The sequence below is a fragment of the Sminthopsis crassicaudata genome, chromosome 5 (assembly GCF_048593235.1).
Source record: "Sminthopsis crassicaudata isolate SCR6 chromosome 5, ASM4859323v1, whole genome shotgun sequence".
Classification (NCBI taxonomy): Eukaryota; Metazoa; Chordata; class Mammalia; order Dasyuromorphia; family Dasyuridae; genus Sminthopsis; species Sminthopsis crassicaudata.
Genome location: NC_133621.1, coordinates 174,062,429 through 174,086,034, shown reverse-complemented (window position 1 = coordinate 174,086,034; position 23,606 = coordinate 174,062,429). Strand labels below are relative to the sequence as shown.

Sequence of the window (23,606 nt, the reverse complement as noted above, 5' to 3'; positions counted from 1 at the left end):
GAATCTAGAGGTTAGGTTGACTTGGAACTAGAGAAACGAAACTTATGGAGGGAAACCATAAATTAGATAAAGAAAACACATTATGAGATATAATCAGAGATGGGGACTCATACTCAGGCTGGTGAATTAGAGTTTTGGATAGACTGTAATCTTTGTGGTAAACAGCCAGTAGGGAATCAGGGGAAGGACTTGTGTTGGGGGATGTGGGGTCAGGGCATAAAAAGGCATATTTTATTCATTTTGAGTAAACCTACTAGCTTATCACCTGTTCTTATAAGAACATAAAGTAAAATCCTTTTCTGGCTTCATCAGCAGGTCTGTAGTGCTTGGTAAAATGTTAGTCTCTTATAATATGAGCTAGGATAAAGAAGGAGAGAGTGACACAATGAATCTGGATAACATGTGATGAGGAAAAAGAGGGTGCTTATTGTGAATGGCCTTCATTTTTTAAGTAAGACCATTTTCTCAGCTAGGAAGGTGTGGAGGGAAGCAGCATGGGAGATTTGAGGAGGGATGAAGAGATGTAGAAATATATGGTGACCAGGAAGTGAGTAAATTAGGGAAGTGTGAAAAAATTGCCATTTAGCACCAGGGGCCTGGTTGAGGTTTTGTAACATAAATTTGTAATGGACGCTGTCAGCATGTTTCAGGATTTTCTGCAGTTTCATTCAGCAGCAAATGGGTAAGAACAAAGGCAGAGAATATATTGGGAGTGATCTAAGGTTGAAACTTTGCAGAAAAACTTCTGTAGTATGATTAGAGGGCAAATGACTCAAGAAAAGAGAAACTATACAGATGAACTGCTTCACCAAAGAGTCAATTTGGGGAAGGGAGAAGATCTTAGCTAGTTCAAGGCCAGAGAAAGCATTGAAGGGTTAAGGAGTTAGAGGTGAAGGACTTGGGGTTGCAAGGTACAGGAATGAAAATACATTTTTTTTTATTATATATATATATATATATATATATATATATTTTATAATATTATCCCTTGTATTCATTTTTCCAAATTACCCCCCCTCCCTCTATTCCCTCCCCCCGACGACAGGCAATACCATACATTTTACATGTGTTACAATATAGTCTAGATACAATACATGTGTGTGAATATCATTGAAAATACATTTTTAAGGGAATTTCAGAATTCATGAACACAGAAAGGTTACATTTGTCAATGGTAGTAGGATCAAGGTTATGAACGTTTTGCATGTAGCTGAAGTGGGGTAGAGGAATAGCTCATGAGAATTAAATAAATTGCAGAACCAGGAATAAATTGCTAAGGCATTATACTATCAATATGTATTTTTAGGTACCCTCATATAAAGGCAAGGATTTGACACTGAACTCATTGGGGAAAGAAGGGGAATGTATTAGTGGGTGATAAACAAAAATTACTAAGATTTTGATCTCTTTGTATATGTTGCTTGAATGAATCTCAAGGGAGGATAGGTTGCTAAGTGAGATACAAAAGAAGTGGTCAAGAAATCCATTATAACAACTCTACAAACTTGACCAGTGAGTTAGGAGGAATGAATAAAAGTACAGCCAGTGCCAGAAGCCAGGAGGCTGTGTCATCAGGACAGAAACTGGTCTTGGTAAGAGATGGAAGATAGGAGTGAGGAAAAAAGTATAAGATAAAAGCAAGTTTGTTGCCCATGAACCAGGCATTCCAGAAAGTACAGTAGGAAGGTGAGGCAGCTTTGGAGTGGGACAATAGCATTAGACTTTGGGGGTCCCAGAATAGTCCTTAAAGGAAGGTCCTCGGGATGGGGGGACTGGGAGGGGGAGGAGTTCATTTGTTATTCATAAAGGAAAGAGGGAATTCTAGGAGGTTTTCTTTGTCCTTAGAGGTTTTGCCTCCAGGTAATTAACAAAATGCCTCAGCAGGTAATGATTGCTGGACTTATCAGGAGAATCAGGGCCTTAGGCTGTTCAGGCTGAGTTTAGGTGCTAGGAGCTGAAGGAAAGTTAATATTCCCCTTCTTACAAGGCAGAGAGTACATGGGATGGCCTTTATTCAATGAATAGAATTAAAGCCATTATTCAGTGGAATAGAGTTTCTTCTCTTCCAGCCAGAGACTGGGGAATTCAGGGAGGAAACCTGGCAGGAAAAAAATGATGTTTTCCACTCCAAAAGCTGAAAATTGTTACTGGCTGGAAAGTACTTTTTTCCCCCAAAGGATACTGGCAACAAAAATTTAACATTATCATCAAAGAAACCTTTGTCTTAATGCCTCATCTATAATAGTAGCATAGAAAAATAAATACTGGGGAATGTGGAGTATATATGGATCATCAGATTAAATTTAAATTTAATTTAAAATTAAATTAAATTTACATTAAATAAGAAAATTAAGATGAATCAATACAACATAATACCAGAAGTTCAAGAAGCCAGTTGTTCTCAAAGTTGAATCTGCACAATAGGTATTATCAAATCCTCATGAAAGAGGATGATAGGAGAAAGATATCTACTCAGAAAGAAAATAACAATGTGCTCATATTCCAAGGGATTGCTGATACCATGACAGTTTTGATGTTTGGCAATACAAAAAGACTTGGAGATGTTGGTATGTCTGTACTTTGAACATTCTTTGAGGAAAAAATACTGAAGATATTAGATTGGCAAGAACTTTAGTCAAAAAGTGATAGTCAAAAACTGCCAATTCTGAAGACCAAAAAAGGCAGTATTGATGTAATAATATAGCTCTTAGAAGGATATAGGAATAACCCTAAGGTTGCCTGGCCTTAACCCTAAGCTTTCCTGGCCTTAGTAGTGATGAGGTTTAGATTTGGGGTCTCCAAATGAAAATGAGGTCTAGTGGTGGTGCAAGCAGTTCTCTGTAAAGGAATTTACAGACCCGAAAACCTAGATTGATAAAAGAGGTTTATTATGGGGATTGGAAGTAATGTTAAAGCCTAGTTAAAGGAAATAGGTGAGGATAAAGAGAGGAGGACACTGGAAACATTCTAGTGGGCAGAGAGTCTTTGGGGTGCCAGGTGGAGTGTCAGGCATGGTGCTGGCATGTTTAGACCCTCTGCAAAGAGAGGGCTCCAGTGTGGCTCTTTTTATAACAGGGGGCTTTGGCCACAAGCTGAAGGGAGCTTGTGAGTGGAGTACCAGGTTGGCTCCTAGCTGGGTTTCAGCCAGGGTTAGAATTTGAATTGAATTCAATGGGTTTTGGGACTGAGCCATCCCCACCCAGATAACAAAGATGAAGCTGTTTGTGCTTGGGGTGGAGTCCCCTCACTGAGGCAGAGTAGAAGGAGGTTTTCTCCTTTAAAGATTTTTCAGAGTTTTAGGGTTTCCTAGTCATTCCCCCCTCAAGCAGTCAAAATTTAAATTCATTTAAAGGAAAAAGACTTGTGGTAATGTCTCTCATTGAGGCAGAGTTGAAGGAGATTTTCTCCTTCAAGGATTTTCAGAGTTCTGTGGTCCCCTCTTGATTCCCACCCCCCTCAAGCAGTCACCTCCAAATGCATGTGGGATAAAGGGGCAACAATCTTTTCTTAACTGCTTCAAGTTGTCAAGGGTCATAGTGATTTGGGGGCATTCATTCCAGGAGGTGAGGCATGAGGTGTGGGATCTGGGGATGGCAGCAGGGCATCTAAGGGTTGTTTGTCCTGGTCAGTCATCCCCAGTAAGTTGTCCCATGTTCTCCAGGGTGAAGGGCAGTTGAGAATCCAAAGTTTTAAGCCTAGAGAAAACAGATCTAGGGAGAAGATTAAAAGCGGGGTATCATCCAGGGTAGAGATGGCAACATTCGGGGGAATGGAGCCTTTAGCAAGAAATACATCAGGTCCCTTCAGTGGATGGCCTGTAAGAATGCTGATGGCCCATTTAATTTAATTATCAAAGAAAAGTAGAAGAAAATGATTGTTTTTCTATAGTAAAAGATGTTAAGTAGCCTAGAGTTTAGCCCTTTCACTCTCATTTCCAGGAAAACTAATTTCTCCTGGGGTTGGGTCAGGGTGGCAGTGGACTCAGAGAGTCATAGTAGGTAGGAGGCCTTGATATCTAATAGATTTAATAAGCTACTGCTCTTTTGTGAAGCAGGGTTTAGGGATGGGTGTATCCCCGCTTGTCAGGGCTGCAGATCAAGATAAGAATGCAGTTTAAGCTCTTAGAAATCGCTTAACTATTGTGCTGCTTTTTAAAATAATAGAGGGTTGGTTCCTCAATCTTACCAAAAAAATAAGCAAAGATCCTGAGCCTTCTCTCCCACTATGCCCACTCTTTATGGGGAGGGGTGGAAGGGGTTAGAGGGAGTGCCAAGTATCAGTGCTTCCCACACAGCTTACCAGCTAGCTCCTGAGGTGTTCAGATTGTCCTGGGATAAAAGGGGAAACAGGATCAGAACCCAAATTCCTACCAGAGAGCAAGATGGTGAGGGGGCCAGGTCAACCCTTGTGGTATTCGCTGTTGAGGTGAAAAGGCAGTTCTGCCTGCTTGAACTCAGGACAGAGACTGAGGTCTCCTTGGACAGTTTCCGGGTACCTAAGGCCTAAGTCTGCAAGAGATTTGTATTAAAATGGCACCTCGGCTCTGGGTGTCAGGAGGCAGAAGTTGCCCTGAGAAGAAAACAGCTGAGAGTCTCAGGTTAGAGTTAAAGAAAAAACCAACAGATGTTTCAAGGGCTAAGGGTGTGGGTGGGCCCCAGGTCTCATTAGGCTTTGAGTTTTTTCAGCTTTGAAAAAGGCTAGTCTGCTGGGTTTCACTAGCCACTTTTTGTCTGAGGGCAGAAGTGTTAAAATGCAAAGGAAGCTCCTTCCAAGGTGGGTGGAGAGAGATGGGATCCCTTTCAGCTAATCTATTCAGTATTCAAATTGTGAGGTGGAGGCATTTTTCAAGCCAAGTGTGTCTCTGCAATAAGAGATGCTTTAACAAGCCCCAAGCACCCCAATTCTATAGCTTTTCATTCTCTTCAGGCATCTCTAAGAGAGAGATACGACAAAAACTTTAATTTTCATCAAGTTCACAGGAGTTTTCATCATAGACATCTCTATGGGAAATATTCTGCTGAGTGTAGGAGCTCCAGACAGTGTCAATCAAGCCCCAGGACTGCCAGTCCCAGAACAGGTGTCTGATTTCTGGTTGTTTCTAAATAATCCCCAAAACTGAGTCTGCTAGGGCAATTCTAGCAGAATAAGGGAATTCAAAGGTAAAGCATAACCAGCAAATCATAGTCCAGTAAATTTTAAGCAAATAGTTAAAAAATGTCCAATTCAATCTGAATTAATGAAATAGGGGGTAGGGCAGAAGTACCTAAGAAAAAATACATCAGTTTCTCAATTTCCTGACCAGTTTCAATCAGTTTCCTTTCTCCCTTTTTTACAAGGAAAAGAAATGATCAGATTACCATTCCATGTATAAATCCCAAGAGTGAATCAAAATTCATATACATAACAGACTAGTAAATTTCCTAAAATCCCTCAAACATACAGCTCTAGTTAAGGTTTCCCTCATACAGCACTAGTTAAAGTTTTCTTCAAACATACAGCAATAGTTAAATAGTTTTAACAAATCTTAAAAATAGATCAATTAACTTAAAAAAAAACTTTTAAAAAATGCCTCCACCTCACAAGGATCCCACCCCTGTCCAGGGAGTAGCAGGCAGGTAGAGACATATCTCCAAGCTCACCCTGATTGAGTGACCTTTCTCCTCCTGGTTATAGCCTGACCATTAGACTCCACTGTATTTAACAGTGGAGTGAGAGAAGGGCCTATCTCATGAAATCTTTTGCCAAAGCCAAGCCTCTGCTGAAAGGATGCTGGAACCCACCCTTCCCCCCACTCCACTTCCCAAGAGGCAGGGGGGAAGGAAGGTAGCTAACCTTCACCCCAGGCTAACTATGTGCTATCAGAGAACAGTGGGTGAGTTTAAGACAAAAGATCCCTACCCCACCCAACCTTTAGTGGGTTGGGGGTGGAGGTGTTGAAGCTTTTAGAAAAGTCAGACCCTAATTGGAGATACATGACCCTTTTCAAGTAAGTTAACAAAACTTCACCCCAACAAGTTCTTAAGATCTTACATTCAGAGATAACCAAATCTAGCCTGCAAAGGCAACAGTAAAATTATTTAGACACAGTGATAGAGTTAAAATATTAACAATAATTCAACCACTTTCTCATTTCCCAATATCAGTCTAAAGTGCTAAGGAGTTTTTAAATAGGTTCAGTCTTTCCTTCCTTCTAATTCCCCATTTCCTCCTGCAGTCAGGAAATGAGAAGAGAAAGAAAGAAGCTATCTTCACTCTCTTAACAATGTAATCTGTCCTGATTCAGAATTTTATTCCCCAGCCATCATTCCAAAGGTCTTTCTTGAAGCTGCAACCTGGCCAGGGCTGGAGCCTAGAAAAAAAAAAATTTAATTGTTGGCAGGAGGCATAGAATGTCAATCCAGAAAAATAGGAGAGTGTGCTAAGAGCAAAAGGTCTTAGGACTGAGAAAATTAGGAGTGAAAAAGTTCCCACCTATAAGGTTAGGTAGGAGAGAGATAGCCTGGTTTCAGGAGATAGCAAGGCTCTTTATCTCTCCAGGAAGAGGTGAGGAAAGTTTAAGTAAGTGCCCTGAGGGAAAAAAAAACCAAGAGCAGTTTGGAATCCCCAGTCTTTGTAAAAGACTGTGATGGGAAGCATTCCTCTAATACAGGATGACCAAATCAGGGAAACCAAGTTTCATTTTAAAATGTCAAAGTTTGTTAGTTTAAAAGTTGGTGAAAAACTTTTCTGGAGATTTGAGAAGATTAAGATTGAGTCCCCAATCTCTCCACTGTACAGTACCCCAAGAAGGGGACAGGATAGGAGCATTTAAATGGCAGGTTGCCAAGCCATATGGGAGAGGTCTGAAAAAGGCCTTGAGTTCTGTGATCCCCACTCCATGGGGAGGAGGAGGAAAGGCCAGAGGGAAGGTGGGGGAGAAAGAGATGCCATCTTACCCAGTGCATCCTGAGTGGTGAGGGTTCCTCTTGTGATTCCACACAGGAAGTTGAGGGCAGGGTAGCTCATCTAAGCCCCCAAATATTGCTGGGAGAGCAAGACCTGAAGGAGACCGCCCCACCCCTGTCCCTGGAATAGCAGCCAGGTAGAGACATATCTCCGAGATCACCCTGATTGAGTGACCTTTCTCCTCGTGGCTACAGCCTGACCATGGAGTGGGGGAAGGGCTCAAACTTGGCTTCTCTTAAGTTTCTTTGGTTATCTCCCCAGAAAGATCAAAGAGAACCCCAAGAGGGGTGGGCTCCCCAAAATGGCCATGTGCCTCCTTAGTCTGGGGGCAGTGTTAGAGACACTTTCCCTCATGTCTTGGAATTCCTGCCTGAGAGCTGGCTTTCTGGTGAGAGAAAAAAAGGATTAGAAATGACTTGAGATGCAAAAGAAGGTCCTTTGTCTCTGGAGGAAGTTTCCTCAAGCCAAGCATCTGCTAAGGAAGGATTTTAGAGGCAGAAGTGTGTCTAGATGTCTCTAGAAACAGAGAGTGAGACAAAAGGAAATATTCCCTCCCCACCCAAGGGAATAAGGCCCACAGCCCAGACCCAGTCTGGGTGCTCACTATCTTAGAGATAGGATGAGACAAAAGAGGGAATGCAAATATTCTTTCTGGAAGAATACTGCACCAACAGCTCAAAAGTTGGGGTTCCATTTGTTCGCCAAATTATGTCTAGTTTTTTGTGTCCCCATATGGGCCACCATAAATGATGAGGTTTAGATTTGGGGTCCCCAAATGAAAATGAGGTCTAGTGGCGGTGCAAGTAGTTCTCTGTAAAGGAATTTACAGACCCGAAAACCTAGATTGATAAAAGAGGTTTATTATGGGGATTGGAAGTAATGTTAAAGCCTAGTTAAAGGAAATAGGTGACGTTAAAGAGAGGAGGACACTGGAAACATTCCAGTAGGCAGAGAGTCTTTGGGATGCCAGGCATGGTGCTGGCATGTTTAGACCCTCTGTAAAGAGAGGGCTCCAGTCTGGCTCTTTTATAATAGGGGGCTTTGGCTATAAGCTGAAGGGAGCTTGTGGGTGGAGTACCAGGTTGACTCCTGGCTGAGTTTCAGCCAGGGTTAGAATTTGAATTGAATGCAATGGGTTTTGGGACTGAGCCGTCTCCACCCAGATAACAAAGATGAAACTGTTTGTGCTTGGGGTAGAGTCCCCTCACTGAGGCATAGTTGAAGAAGGTTTTTTCCTTTAAGGATTTTTCAGAGTTTTGGGGTTCCCTCTTCAGTAGTGCTGTAGTTCTACAAACAATGCTGACTGTCAAATAACATCTATCGGTCAGTGATAACAAAGTTTCTGAGACGATATGAGACATAGAATTCAAAAATGGGGCACAACTTCACCACTAAGCCATAGAATTCAAACCTCTTCTACTCCACCTCTCAGATCACTTTTCAATTCAATTTCTAAGCCATAAAATTATCATATCAGTGATGTGAAGCACTTGATCTCTCTATCTTTTCCTTATAAATTTGTTTTCTTATTCCAGGTTATTTGCAAAATTCTTTTGGAATTTAGCCCACTTAAAATGGCGCTACAATTATAATAAACTTTGCCTGGACTTAGAGAGAGGTCCAAGCCTGCAAATTCTTTTGAGATACCACTAGACACCAGTCTGGAATCCCAGCCTTTCGGGGATCTCTTTCAAACCCCAGAAGGATGTTAGAGGTTGAGAGTGTTGCTCGAGCTTGATCTCAGACTCAGACTCAGACACAGACACAGACACAGAGGAGACACAGAAGACAGAAATAGAGATGCTCTTGGTAGCCTTCCTGCCTTCATCACTCCTTTACCTAAAACCAAGGCTCATCCAGAAATTCTCCAGAGAGCTAGTCCAGACATTACATTTTGGCAGGAAGATCTGAGTTTAAATCCTGCCTCAAACATTTAAAATTTAATTTTCGGTAAATCACTTAAACTCTGAGTTTCAGCATTCTCATCTGTAAAACTAGATGGTGTCTGAAGCTAGGTAACCATCTAATGGAATGAATTTCTAAGGTGTTTCCCAGCTCTAGAACCATGAACTGATGCTCCTCTGATGCCCTGTAAATTGTTAATTAATTTACGAAATTATGACATGGGGCAGGTATCTAAAAAAACATCACTTGAGACCTTAAGTTCTATGACAGTATAACTATCCCCCTGCAATAATATTGATGAAACACTTAATTAACCTCATGCTAAAAATAAAATATTCACATGCAAAAGTATAGACATTAGAATTTATCCTGAAAATCCTTTCCAAGCCTTGAAACTGTTAAATATTACTATAATGGTAGAAAGAGTAGAATCTATGTCATCACCACTCTCCAGGAAGGAAACCCCTGTATCTCTTCCACAAAGGGAATTGCATCAACGGCACTCTGCATTTGCTTGTAGATATAGGACTTGTTGGCCAGTTCCTTTACAACTTTTAAGTAGTTTCCTGGAAAAACATTTTCCCCCATTCATAAGTGGATTCCAAATTGTAAATCCATAGAAGAGAACAAATGAACCCGTATTTTATTGAACAAAGCAAGAGAAATTATTCTTACCAGCTAAATTAAATAAATTCTTCTTTTTTAAAATAACAAAATAGTTTTCTTTAGATTAGATAGTCAGGTATGTTTGCAGCTTTGTGCACATTTAAATGTACACACTTAAAAAGAAAATGCTGATATGGGTTCTATTGATTGTTTCTAGAGTATAGTAGTCAATAAAAATACTCAAAAATGTCTCACTCTGGCACAGAATTGCACAATGATTATTACAAGATTAATCATCATCCAGCCTGCAGAGATAGGGAATTTTGTGAGATTCTGACTGATTATTCAGTTGTGGTTATGAGGGAGGCCAAGAGAAAGGGGTTAGCTGAGGGCCTGCTCTATTTCTATTCCACCACATTAGACCTTTTCATCATAGAAGTAAAGAATGAGGAAAGAACTTGCAGTCTGAGTTACTGAAGCACAAGAATGTTTTAAAAATGAAAACAAAAGTGCAACAGAACCTGTCCTGCCAACACTATCCAGTGTCTTTTTTCTGTAAAATAGGAATTTTGTGGGAAAGCTGAATTTTGTTTCCCCTTATTCTCCACCTTTTTACGGCATATACTTTATACTGTTTTCTACACAGTGAGCTTGTCAACAATCTAGCTTTTTTAAAAAGTGCCTTTGTGATACTTGAAAGGTATAATTTTGAAAAAAAATCAAAATTTTTCTCCTTCCACAATTGTTAGCTTAAAGGACCTCATTATTATTTGATGTATGCAACAATAATCACCAAATTTATTTCAATAGAAACTATAAAAGTTTTTGTTTTTGTTTTTAATCCTGAAATTCTTTTAGGTTTATTGAACTAGGTCAAACTTTTACCAGCAGAGGGAGCTAATGAACCATCTTTTATATTCAATTCTGTTGACTACAATTTCAAATCATTTCTCAAGTATGTGTCAGTTTTCAGTACAGGAATATATAAGTTCTCATTTTACCAACTTCATCATAAATATATATTTAATTCATCAAACTGCAATAAGTAGAGTTAGGAAGTTTTTTTTTTTTTTTTTTTTTAAAGCTGTGAATGCAGCAGTTTAGAAACTATTAAAAAAGAAGCTAATTTTTTTTCTAATCTTAAAATTATTGTTTTTATTAATTTTATAATTATACCTTTTTTGACAGTACATATGCATAGGTAATTTTTTTTACAACATTATCCCTTGTACTCCCTTCTGTTCCGAGTTTTTCCCTTCCTTCTCTCCATCCCCTCCCCTAGGTGGCAGGCATTCCAATACATATTAAATATCTTATAGTATATCCTAGGTACAATATATATGTGCAGAACCGAATTTTGTTGTTGTTGTTGCAGCAAAGGAAGAATTGTATTCAGAAGGTAAAAATAATCTGGGGAAAAAACAATGCTCACAGTTTACACTCATTTCCCAGTGTTCCTTTTCTGGGTGTAGCTGACTCTGTCCATCATTGATCAATTGGAATTGCTAATCCTAAAATTAAAAGGGAGATAGTAGATACCTACAATAACTTATATATTGAGAAACAGATTCAACTGGTATATTGGAGACAGTATAGTATAGTGGGCAGATTACTAAATTTGGTGTCAGAAGAGCTGTCTTATAAGTTCTGCTTCTATCATTTACCAACTGCGTGAACTTTGGCAAATTTTATAAAAACAGCAATAACAAAATAAATTAAAACTCTACGGGAATAAGTCAAAGTAATTCTGTCTATTATAAGGGTTGTATGATGAGAAAAATTAGGCTCAAAGAGGTAGGTCAGAGGCATAAATCAAACCCAAATCTTGCTAAGATTAGTGATCTTTCTGTTACAGGGCTTCCATGTTCAAGTATCCTCTAATTTTTCTAGGCCTCTATTTCTACATTTGTGAATTAAGTGACCTTTAAGTTCCTTTCTACCTTTAAGTCCTATTAACCCAAATGACATTCTTTATCCCCAACATTCCACCTAGAGTCAAAATCTCAGTACAAATATAGACTTAGATACTAGCTATATGTCTCTGGGAAAGTGGCTTAAATTGTCAACTTCAGTTTCCTCATCTGTAAAATAGGGACAACAATAGCAGCCAGCTCCCAGAATTGTTGTGAGGACAGATGAAAAGCATTAAATGCTAATAAATGTTAGCTGTTATTAATATTAATATTGTTTCCATTTCCCTTACTCAAGCTAAAGCTAAATCCTGGTATTTTTTCCTTCAAAATCTTCTCTTTACTTTTCATACCTTTCAGAAAGGAATAGATAGAATATTTAAAATTTACAATTCTTAATTCCTTGCCTTGGGAAAAATAAATTTGGGCTTAAATATAATTAAATAATTTATACAATTAAATATAAACTACATTGGAATTCTCTGTACCCCTCTTTGTTAAATGTTATAACAGACAAGCTATGATAATTTATAGCCCAAGACATCTAGAATGTATGGTATGCATATAAATACTTAACATATTATTAGCAAAGAATGCAAATAAATATGATTCCTTTTATATTGGGTTGTGTGGGTTTTGAAAAATACACAATATATTTTGCTATATCTCCATAGAAACATTAACTATAATAAAAGTTTTATTTAGAGCTTTAAGTTTTAAAAAGTGCTTTAGGTATGCCACATCATTTGATCCTCACAATAATCTTGTGAGATAGGAAATATTCTCATTTTACAAATGAAGAGGCAGAGAGGAATAAAACAGTGATAATATCCTGCATTTATATATGATTTAAAGTTTGCAAAGCGCTACACTCTGATTCATTTTTGTTTCCATCATTGACTTCTTTTTTGTATAGGGAAAACCTACATTAGAGCAGCTAGGTTACACAGTGGTTAGATGCTGGCCCTGAAGTCAGGAAGCCTAATTTTTCTGAGTTCAAATACAGCCTCAGATACTTACTTACTAGCTATTTGATCTTGGACATATTTGGTTGCCTCAGTTTCCTCAAATTGATCTAGAGATCAATATTAATGATCTAGAGAATGAAATGGCAAATCAATTTTTTTTATCTCTGCTAAGAAAACCCTAAATGGAGTCACAAGATTTAGACATCACTGAAAAATGACTGACAACAACAAAACTTTTTTACTTTTATATTGGTTTTATATTGGTTATATTGGGGTAAAATAGGATCATAGGTTTAATTTTGAAAGGAAACTCAGAGGTCTTTTAGTTCAATGCCCTTATTTTCCAGATTGGAAACTGAGATTCAGAGATGTTAACTATCTTTCCCAGAGTCACATAGTAAAGTGCAAAGACAGAATTTGAACCCAGATCTTCTTATCCTAAATACAGTATTTTTTTTTCATTCTATCACAATATTATCTCTTACCTCAAAACATGGATGCTATAAATTTTCATTAGTTGGGAAGTTTTGCTAAATCCAGCAAACTAGTGGAAGAAATTGCTTAACAGATAAATTTTTTATGCCTTAAAATTAAGTTTAGCATGAAAAAATTGAACAAATCTTTAGGGAATATGTAGATTGTAAGCTGAATCAATATTCTATATTATTTCAATTTATTTATTCTAATTTAAAGACAGAGAAATTATTCTAGTTGCTGGTTCTGGAAAAAGGGAGTTATTACAGTGCCCAGGGCTGAATTCTTGACCCTTCTGGATTCTAAAATACAGGGCCATCCCCTAGCTTACTCATAAAATTTCATTTCCCACTAGCCTATATTGCATGCAAAACCACTGCTACACAACTGGTTTATCATGTGTTGTTACCGAATTATCTTTAGCATCACCATGACCCACAGGTGAGCCTTGATTATAAAGAGGTCTTTTAAGGGTCCCTTGTTTGCAGATTGAAGAAACCCTCATTTCTTTGGCATAGGGAACCCCATGAAAAAGCAAATTACTACTAAGCTCAAAGCTGATCTCTCCCTATACCTGTGGATTTAGTTGCCTGGGACACTAAACTGTTTGGTCCAGGGTGAAAAAGCAGTTTGTGTCAAATCAGGACTTGAGCCCCACTTTTCCTCTGGGGCCAGTTCTCTATCCACTTTCACTACATTACAGTTCCTGTGAAAACTGGCCTTTCCTTAAAGCCGTCTCCCATTATTACCTCTAAAAACTAAAGAATTAAGTCCCACTCAGAGAAAGAGTAGCTCATCTGGACCCTATTAGCCCTAATTTGGCCCCATCTGCAAGCAGCCACCAACCACATCTCCAGACTCCATTTTCACTTTTCAGAAGATGGTATCTGGAAACCCTCCGTAGGGAAACCAACTCAAGCTGGTGAGCTCACCCTAAGGTAAAGATTTGTATCTGTGGCTAATGTTGGACTGTTTTTCCTTTGGCAAAGGAAAATGATTCATCTCAGGATGTGTATTATCTCCCCTAGTTTGCAATTTTCTGGCAATTGGAAGAAATAGGAAAAAATTCTCTGATTTTTGCATTGTCTAGATTTCAATTTAGTAGAAAATTCTAGTGATTCACTAAGAAAACTGAGAAAGGGCAGCTGTAGGAAAGTGATTTGAAATGAAAATCACTTTCTGTACAAGTGACAAAATCAGCATTTCATAGCAATGCATTTCCAGAACCAGCAATGTGCAATTTGTCCCAAAACTTTTTGATAAAAGCATTGTTAAAAATAAGCCACCAAAAATAATAAGCTACCACTCCCCAAATGGAGCTTGGGGAGAAAAGGAGAGGAGAGGAGGAAGAATGAGGGGAAAGAAAGAGAAAGAGAAAGGGGGAACAGCATACAATGAGTGTAAGAGTAATTACTGGAATTCCCCAGAAGAATGTCAGTTTTTTGAGAACAGGAATCACTTACTGCAATTACTTGATAAATGCTTATTCAAAATGCCTGCTATGTGTTGGGGGCTGGAGTTAAAAAGGCAAAAATAAAGTTCTCCAACCTTAAGAAACTTATTTACATTCTATGAAGCCTGAGGAGGAATAGAAATAACATGGCATATAAAAATAAATGCAAGATGATTTTGTTTCATTCAGTGAAAATTAACAACATGCTAAGCTGAGATCTTTTCCAGCTAGGAACTTTTATATTATCAGAAGGAATAATTTTTGTTATTTGAGTGTTTGTGTTCTTGTTTGTTGTTTGAGATTCTAGGTTTGAGGCTTCCCCTGAATTCTTAATATTAAAGATCTGTCATAGATTTTTTTTCTGGTATCAACCTAAGTTCCTAAAAAAAACAAAACAAAACAAAACAAAACAAAAAACCTTTCTATACTAAGATGTGAATTAAAATAACAAATTCACAAAGTTGTTGGACTTAAATATAGGAGTATGATGTTCTTCCTTTAGGGCTTGTCCCAGGAATAGATGTTCTCAGTAAGGTCAAGGGAACTTAATAGTTAAAAGTTATGTGAGTAACAGCTCCTTGACTATAGTGATAACTAATTAGGTTTTCAGAAAGCAGATTTGTTAAACATTTAATATATCTAGGATATTTTTCTGGAAATAATTTTAATTAATTTCTATAACTTTCTATGGAACATAGGTAGAAAATATCATTTTCCTGTTACATAAATGAGCCTTAACAAGATAAATTATCAATAGAATGTAAACTCTTTAAAAACAGACATTGCCTTCATTTTATATTTATATATCTAGAGCCTAGTGTATACAGTAGGTACATGATGCCTGAACAGAACTGAATTAAATTCATTGGGTAACCAGAAAATAACAATCTGCCTTTTTTCTAGTTCCACTGGAGAACAGTTTTTTTGGCTTTAACAAACATTTATTGATTAAATATGTCACACATTGTGCCGTGTGCTGGGACTCACTATTAAGGAGTTTAAATTCTAATCAGGGGGACAACAAGTACATATATAAATATATACAGAAAAACGATAAGGAGAATGCATACAAATAAATACAGCGTAGTTTGCCAGGGCAATAGCATTTGAGGGAGGGGACACATAGAAAACAGTAGATGAATTGTGCTTTGAAGAAAGAGGGAGATTCTGATTTGGAGATGAGGAAGGAAAAAGAGGCAAACAGGGTGCCAAATGTGAGAAACAAAAATAAGGTCAATTTGTCTGGATTATGGTATATAATGCAGAGAGTAATGTCCAGTAAAAAAGGGAAAGATGTTTTTTTTTTTTTATTATAGCTTTTTATTTATAAGATATATGCATAGGTAATTTTTCAGTATTGACAATTGCAAAACCTTTTGTTCCAACTTTTCCCCTTCTTCCCCCCTTCCCTCCCCCCAGATGGCAGGTTGACCAATACATGTTAATATATTAAAGTATAAATTAAATACAATATATGTATACATGTCCAAAGTTATTTTGCTATACAAAAAAAATTGGACTTTGAAATAGTGTACAATTAGTCTGTGAAAGAAATAAAAAATGCAGGCAGACAAAAATACAGGGATTGGAAATTCTATGTAGTGGTTCATAGACATCTCCCAGAGTTCTTTCGCTGGGTGTAACTGGTTCAGTTCATTACTGCTCTATTGGAACGATTTGGTTCATCTCATTGTTGAAGAGAGTCACGTCCATCAGAATTGATCATCATATAGTATTGTTGTTGAAGTATATAATGATCTTCTCCAGACCTAAAAGATGGGTTTTAAGACAGATGTTATTTATTATGTCATGATAAAATATTGTGTTATCTGGTAGTTAAGAAAAGACAAACAAGTTATTGCTAGTAACTTTCTAAAAATCATAGTTGGCTTTCTAAATATATGTTACTAACATCTTTAATTTATTGATGGTGTATAGAGTAAGTACTAAATATTATTCAAAATTTGGTTTTTCTACAACCAAAAATTTAATTATTCTCTAAAGAAAGTGAAAAATGATACTGAACAACTTGCATTTGTCCATATTTTGAACACTGTCATGGAAGAAATGAGATTATTAGAAGCAATAAAAGCTTAAAACTTTCTTTGTAAAGCAAAATATTTTGTATAACATTGACATTTTACATGATATTATCTACATCGAAACTGAATTCTTGTTTTTTTTTTCTAAATGTGTTTTTTTTAAGTCAGTTTCTGAAATCTGCTAGCTTTTGATGGATATTATTCCAATGCATTGGTTTTAAAATATAGAATGAAATATGACACTTGCTTTGGGCATAAAATCAAATTTTCAATCATACTAAGAAAGGAAGATATTATTTCTCAAAGAATTTGGGTGATCTGAAATTCTTTCAAATTCAAAATCAGTCTTTCTGTGAAGTGAATTGTCAGATTAAATCATCCTTCTATGTCATTTTTCTTTATGCCCTTTGTAGAACAAGAAGTCTTGTTTCTTTGTTTTTCTTTCAATATTAAGAGATTATTTTTTCTATTTTAAAGAGAATGTTTTATTGATATCTTTGGATGTTGCATCACTGATATGGTAATGAAGAATAAAAAAAGAAAAAAATTCAGCAAAACTAACACACTAAGAAAATCTGGCATTATAGTGTCCCACACCTTTAGTCTCCCATCTTTGTAAAGAAGGGAGAGAGTTGGAAGCATTGTTTCTCCTAGATATAGTAAATTCCCTTGAGCAACTGAGAATTCTAAAATACTTCTTGAAAAATATTATTTTAAAAGATTAAATGCTTGCAAATGATATGTATAAAAAACTTACGGACTATTTTGAACTTACAAGAAAATAAATCCCTTGCATGCAATTTTTAAAAAAATAAAATCTTTTAGTTTAGAAGTTTTAAGGCTTTCAAATTAATAAGTAGGGGACATTGATATGAATTTATTAAGCCAATGTTTTATATATGTCATGTCATATTTGGATCTCTTTTTTTGCACCAGCTAAATTGGAATTGATTGGACTGTTGTTACACATTAGGAACTTTAATTTTGACTTGTAGTACTTCATCAGGGAGATGATTCATGAAAAGCTAATACTAAATACTAAATACAAATACAAATACTAAAATTTGACACATATCAAAAATTATGTTAACAATAAAAGTGACAATGATTCGGTGAATGTCAATAATTCAAGCAAGGAGAGAGGGAGGAAAATAGAGTGGTCAGATAATATAGACTAAAATAATTTGTTATGTTGGTCTATTAAGCAGTTCATGTAGATCAGAAGGTATCTTTTCATTTTTAAGCTTTTATTTTTTGTCCATTTTATTGTCATTGATTTGGTAATCATTCTGAATTACATTGGCCTAAGCATTATAGTGGGATGTGGATCAATGAGGCATAAAAACCCATGCAACCTGTTCTTTATAGCAGGCTACTAGCCAGCCACAAGTCAGTCATCTGTAACTCTTCAGTGCAGCCTGAAGAGGATTAAAATGTAATTGGGTGTGTTTGACAAAATAAATAAAAAATAAAACACAACACAGCAGCTATTGGTCAGCCACCATCTGCCAGCTGGAAAGCTTAGTAGGTTCAATGTAGCAGAACTACAGATTTCCTTTTGGTCTGGTATTATTACTATTCTGCATATTCCATTCAAATCTTCAGATAAGGCTAGAAGCTGAATCTGAAGTCCTGGTCTCTCCTGGGCTAGAACTGCCCAGCTACTACTTCCTTTTGAGTGTGTTCCTTTCTAGATATACAGTATTCAATCCACAACCACTCTTCTCCTTGAAATACTATATTTAGGTGCAAATACTTGCCTTATTCTGCTCCAAATCTGTGACCAGGAACTAGATAGTGAACTGAACCACTGGCACCTGTTTTTGTACCTTGCACAAGGTCAGATCACTGTGTGTCTGGGGGCTAACTCTCACTATGCTTCAATACTCTCCAGTGCCTTTCCTGTCTAGACTGCATCCCTAGAATCCGCAGTTGTCTGACTCTCTAACCTGACTGGGCTGGGAAAATAACAAACTAATTTTTTTTTATCTTGAATTTCCTAATCAGGATTTGCTCTGATGCATTTTCTAGATCTGTTTTCTTGAACTGAGCTTTGAAGGAAGTTAAGAAGTCTAAGAGGCAAAAGTGAGAAAGGAACGAATTCCTGGCTTTGGGGGTAGGACAGCCTCTTTAAAGAAGAGAAACTGGAGATTAAATTAATGGGGCTTATTATCATAGTGGCCTGGAGTTTGGGGAACCAGGTCTTCTATTATTCTTTTAAACATCTTACCCTAATTTGTGCCTCTTTTGAGTCTCCCAAAATGAAAAAAAAAAAAAAATACTGAACTTCCATATATTGGAAACATTGAAAATTGAAATTTTAAAACAAACTAAAGTTCTCTTTAGCTTGACTAAGATATAAAATAGAATAATTTCACTTTCATTTTCACAAAGTTTGTTATATGGTGTGGAATTATAAACCTTCACTTAAACAGCAGTGGTGTTAGTTTCAGAAAGCTAGGGTTCTGGTGCCAAACTAACTCTTTGCTTCTTCTTTGAATCTCATGTCACAGTCTCGGAATTTCAGAAGTATAAGGCCAAGAGACACCATTCTTCATCCAATCAAAATGAAGTCACAAGAATAGATCAGACCAGATCAGATGGTGTTAAACCTTTGGGTGTGTGATGAGCCTTATTGGCAATGTGATGGATCCTAAGGACTGCCTTTCAGAATCATGTTTTTAAAGGCACAAAATATTATATATGATTATAAAGGAAAATTGAAATACAATTATCAAAATGTTTTTAAAAATAAATTCATATAGGCCAGGTTAACAATCCCTGAACTAGATCAATGATCTTTAAATTCCTTTCTAGTTGAGAAGTTCCAAGATTCTTTATTGTCAAGATAGATTTGTTCTTTCCATTTTTCCTGTAGTAGCCTATATCATTTTCCTTGAGAATTGTCATATTCTATCATCATACATTCTTTCAAGATGCTCCTGCCATTTCTTTTGACAAATTTGTATAAGACACTTAAGGGTACTATCATATGCTTCATCTTCATTTTCTGGTTATTTTATTTCTTTAAATTGTCCATGCTTATAAAAGAGTCATTTGGCATTTGTATCGTGGCTGATATCCAAAAAGAACACCTATGCTAATATGTTGTCTTTTTAGCATGTCTTATCTTAGCCAGAAATAGAATTACATCTTGATATAAGTTGTTTAAACTTAGAAATATAAGAATAATAAATAAGAATTGAATTAAATAAAAGAGCATTCTTGAGACTCTAACAATATTGTTCCTATACTTTCAAATTTGATTTAAGGATACATCATGTGTTGCTAAATAGATTCCAATATTCCAAGTGTTGAAAACTTATATGCTTTTATCTGAATTTCAGAAAATTAGACACACGAGAAAAAAATCACCAATGGCTTCTGAAAGACAGGCAAAAAAATAAGCGACATAATCCAGTAGAAAGCATGTATAGGAAGATCAAGATGATAGAGAAGAGGGACCAGTCTTCACAACCTACAGTTCAGATGGTCAGATTTCATTCTAGGAATTTTGATAGTATTTACACTAAGACACCAGAAATTTTTGAAGAAACACTGAATAAGATGACTATCAGACATTCTTATGAACCAGAAGCTCACTTCTCAAGTCTTGAGAAAGTTGATGTTTCTTATCTTCAACCTTTGTCTTCTGCCCCTCAACATACTTCTCATCTCAGCTCTCCTGAAAAAGCAACATATACTTTCGTTCTCCAAAGCCCTGAAGAAATCTTCAAGCCAAGAATAACAGCAATGAATCAGAAATCTTTTGTGTCCCTCATGGGAAAGAGTGAACTAACTTCTAGCAGTGAATTTAAAGATTTTCTTTGTGGAAATGATATTATTACTTCAACCCCTGATTTTCATTATGTTTCTGATCAAAGTCTTGACCTTTCTTTGGTGGCAAGAAGGTTATCATTGAATGAAAAAGGTAAAAATTCTTTGAAATGTTTACTCTCTCAAATAAAGCATTCATCTTATTTGACTACAGAATTTTGAGAAAGAAAAAAAAAACTACTCAAAGTTGGGCAGGGGAAGGGAACCTTCACATTTACCTTTCAATTTTTAATGTTTATCTCTTTTTTTCTACCCCTGAACTAAAAAAATCTTATCTGAGAATCTGGAAGTCTATATTATAGGTACCCTAAGTTGGGAGCTGGGAGACCATGGCTGACATTTTATATATCTGATTGACTACCAGAGTGCTTAATGGAATGAAATATTTAAAATTTTCAGGAATGTACAGTAATGTACTCAGAGAGGCATCAGGGCAGTTAAGAGGTAATAGAAAGCTGACCTTAAAGTCAGAAAGACTTGTTCCTTAGTCCTACCTCTGACCCATATTGACTGTATGACTCTAGGCAAATCATTTAACTCTCAGTGGAATAAACAGCTTTCTAAGACTATGAAAGTACCCACCTCTTTTTATAGAAATGAATTTCTTCACTTGGGAGGATTTCATTATGCTAATGAAATCACAAATGTAGACCCTATCCCAGTTGTACTCTAACATTGATTTAACAAAACAAATACGCATTTTAAAGACCAAATTAAAATATAAACACGAGAGCAAACAGGGGGAAGTTGAGTCAAAATTCAGAATAGTCTTAGTTACTTTGCTAGAAGCAAAAAAGTTCCATGAGTAAAGATGAAATATGTTTTGGAATTATCATTATAGGAATTCCATACAGTTTATGTGAGGCGAAAAATATGTACACATAAAGGTAAGTACAAGATATGAACAAATCATTTCAAGGGGGACAAAGGGTTCTCTGCAGGATGGGCTAATGAAGTAGATGCCACAATTTGGAGTCTGATGCACATTTACAGAGACATGATCAATTTAAAATAGCTAAAATGGCAATTGTTTTGATCCATGGTGTTGTGTGAACAACAACAACAATAACAAAAAAAAAAAAAAAAAAGAGAAAACCCTTCCTATAGCAAGGGTCTTATGTTATTTATTTTAGTCATCCTCCTGTGATCTTATACTAGATGCTCTTAGCTAGATCAATATCTGATTCTTCAAGGAATCCTGAACACATAAATATAGAATTTCCAAATTGGAATGGGGAAGAGAGGGACAAGTATTTATTGGGCATCTACTAACTAATGCTTGGCACTGTGCTAAGTGCTTTCCAAATTTTATCTCATTTGAGCCTGATAGCAACTCTGTGAGATAGTTGCTACAATTATTTCCATTTTATTATTGAAGAAACTGAGGCAGTCAAAGTTGATGTAGCACAGCTAATAAATATCTGAGGAGAATTTCAGTCTCAGGTTTTCCTGACAGCAAGTATGAGCTTTATCCACTATGTCAACTAATGTCTCTGCTAAAGAAACTTCAGCATGTACTCCAACATTTTTACCCAAACAACATGCCCTCTACAACATCCTTGGCAAGTCACCATCCAATCTGGGTTCCAATGATAGGGAACCTATTATCTTTCAAGGAAGCCCATTTTTCTTCCAGATCACTTAGGTTGTTTGGAACTTTTTTCTGATGTCAAGCCTAAATTTCCCTCTTTGAAACTTCTATACATTGCTCCTGTCTATCTTCTAGTGCCTTCCAAAATGTGTATAATCCTTCTTTTGCATGACAGCCCATCAAATACTTGAAGAAACTTTGTCTTTTCTGAAATATTTTTCCTTCTTTTAAATGATCTTTGTATCTTATGAATTTGTGGCTTCTTTACCAATTTGTTTGCCTTCTTCTAGATTTGTTGTTATGTCTATCTCTTTATGACCCCATTTGAGGTTTTCTTAGCAAACATACTGGAGTAGTTTGCTATTTCCTTCTCTAGCTCATTTTAGAGATGAAGAACTGAGGCAGACAAAATTAAGTGACTTGCCCAGGGTCATTCAGCTGTCTGAGGCTAAATTTGAAATCAGGAATACTCATCATCCTGACAGTAGGCCTAGACACTGTGCCATCTCGCAGCCCCTCTAGATGGTCTCTAACTTTTCAACTTTCCTATAAAATGATACATAGAATAGAGAACTCCAGATGTTCTCTAGTATGTTAATAATCCCTAACAACTCTGTGTACTTTTTCCAATAACTGATTTTGCTTCTTTATGACATTTAATCTTTCTTCTTCAATCTTTCCCTTTTCACTGGTTCTTTCACCTCTACTTATTATATTTTCAAATCTCACCTATTCTAAAAGCCAACCAAACAAAATGATTTATTTTTCCTTGGTATGTCCTTAAGCTTCCATTGTAAAAATTTCCTTTCCTCTACAGTTTTCTCAAAAAAAAAAAAAAAAAAAAAGAAAGAAAGAAAGCAGCCCATGTTTCTATTTTTTCCCTAGTGACTCCCTTGTAATGTGATTTCCATTCCTGTCACTTTTCTGATAGTGTATGCTCCAGTGTTGTTATTGACCTCCTAATTAACAAAATCCTATGCCTTTTCTGATTTCTCATTTTCTTGGAACTTTATGTATCATTTAAACTATTGACACTCATTTATACACATACTGTTCTCTATCATATTTTTCTTTTTATTTTTCTTCCATTGGCTTATCCTTCCCCCCACACACACCCTAGATATGGATGTCCTACTTTTTAAGGAATTATTTTCTTCAAGGAGGATTTGTACTCTTTTACTATTTGGCCAATTCTGTTTTTTTTAAGGAGTTATTTTCTTCAGTAGGTAGGTTCTAGATAAAAAAAGATTTGGGGGAGATATCTGCATAAGAGTGAAAAATGAAATAGCAGGAGTGGATAAGATCAAGAAAGGAGAGAGTATGAAGGTAGAATAAAAGTAGGACGTTCATATCTGGGGTAAGAGCCAAAATGGTGGAGTACAGGAGCATTCTAGTAATACTCTATCAACTTTTTCCTCCAAACCACTTTACAATAATACTTTAAAAATTTATTGGGTAGCACAGCATATGTGTATGTATCTCAGTATATAAGTATATATGTGTATGCATATTTTCTGACCTGGCCATCATATTTTTGAGGATAACTGATAAACTGAAGGGGGGTTCCAGATGAAAGATACTCATATGGTGAGGTAACCATAGGCTATATTATAGAATGCATTTGAAGAAACTAAAGATGTTTAGTTCAGAAAAGAGAAGACTTGTGGAAGAAGGGGAATACAACATAAGATCAAGTATATGAAACAACTATTATGTACAAGAGGGAGTTAGACTAGTTTTGCTTGATGTAGAATATGGAATTAATACTAACAGAGAAAGCTTCAGGGAAACACATGTTAAGCTAAAATGTGTTTTCTTAAATTTTTCCTTGTTATTTGAATTATTTCAAAATGAAATGGGGTGACTCTGGAGTTA

The 23,606-nt window shown here is 36.3% G+C and overlaps 1 protein-coding gene across 1 annotated transcript in view; it reads left to right on the top strand.

Moving 5' to 3' along the window:
* Positions 1–17,407: 17,407 nt before the first annotated feature.
* IRAG2 (inositol 1,4,5-triphosphate receptor associated 2) overlaps positions 17,408–23,606 on the top strand; it is a 103,952-nt gene continuing 97,753 nt past the window's right edge. Inside the window, 2 exon segments of the mRNA XM_074269590.1 lie at positions 17,408–17,415; positions 19,651–20,234. Of these exon segments, the coding sequence (XP_074125691.1) occupies positions 17,408–17,415; positions 19,651–20,234 (592 nt within the window).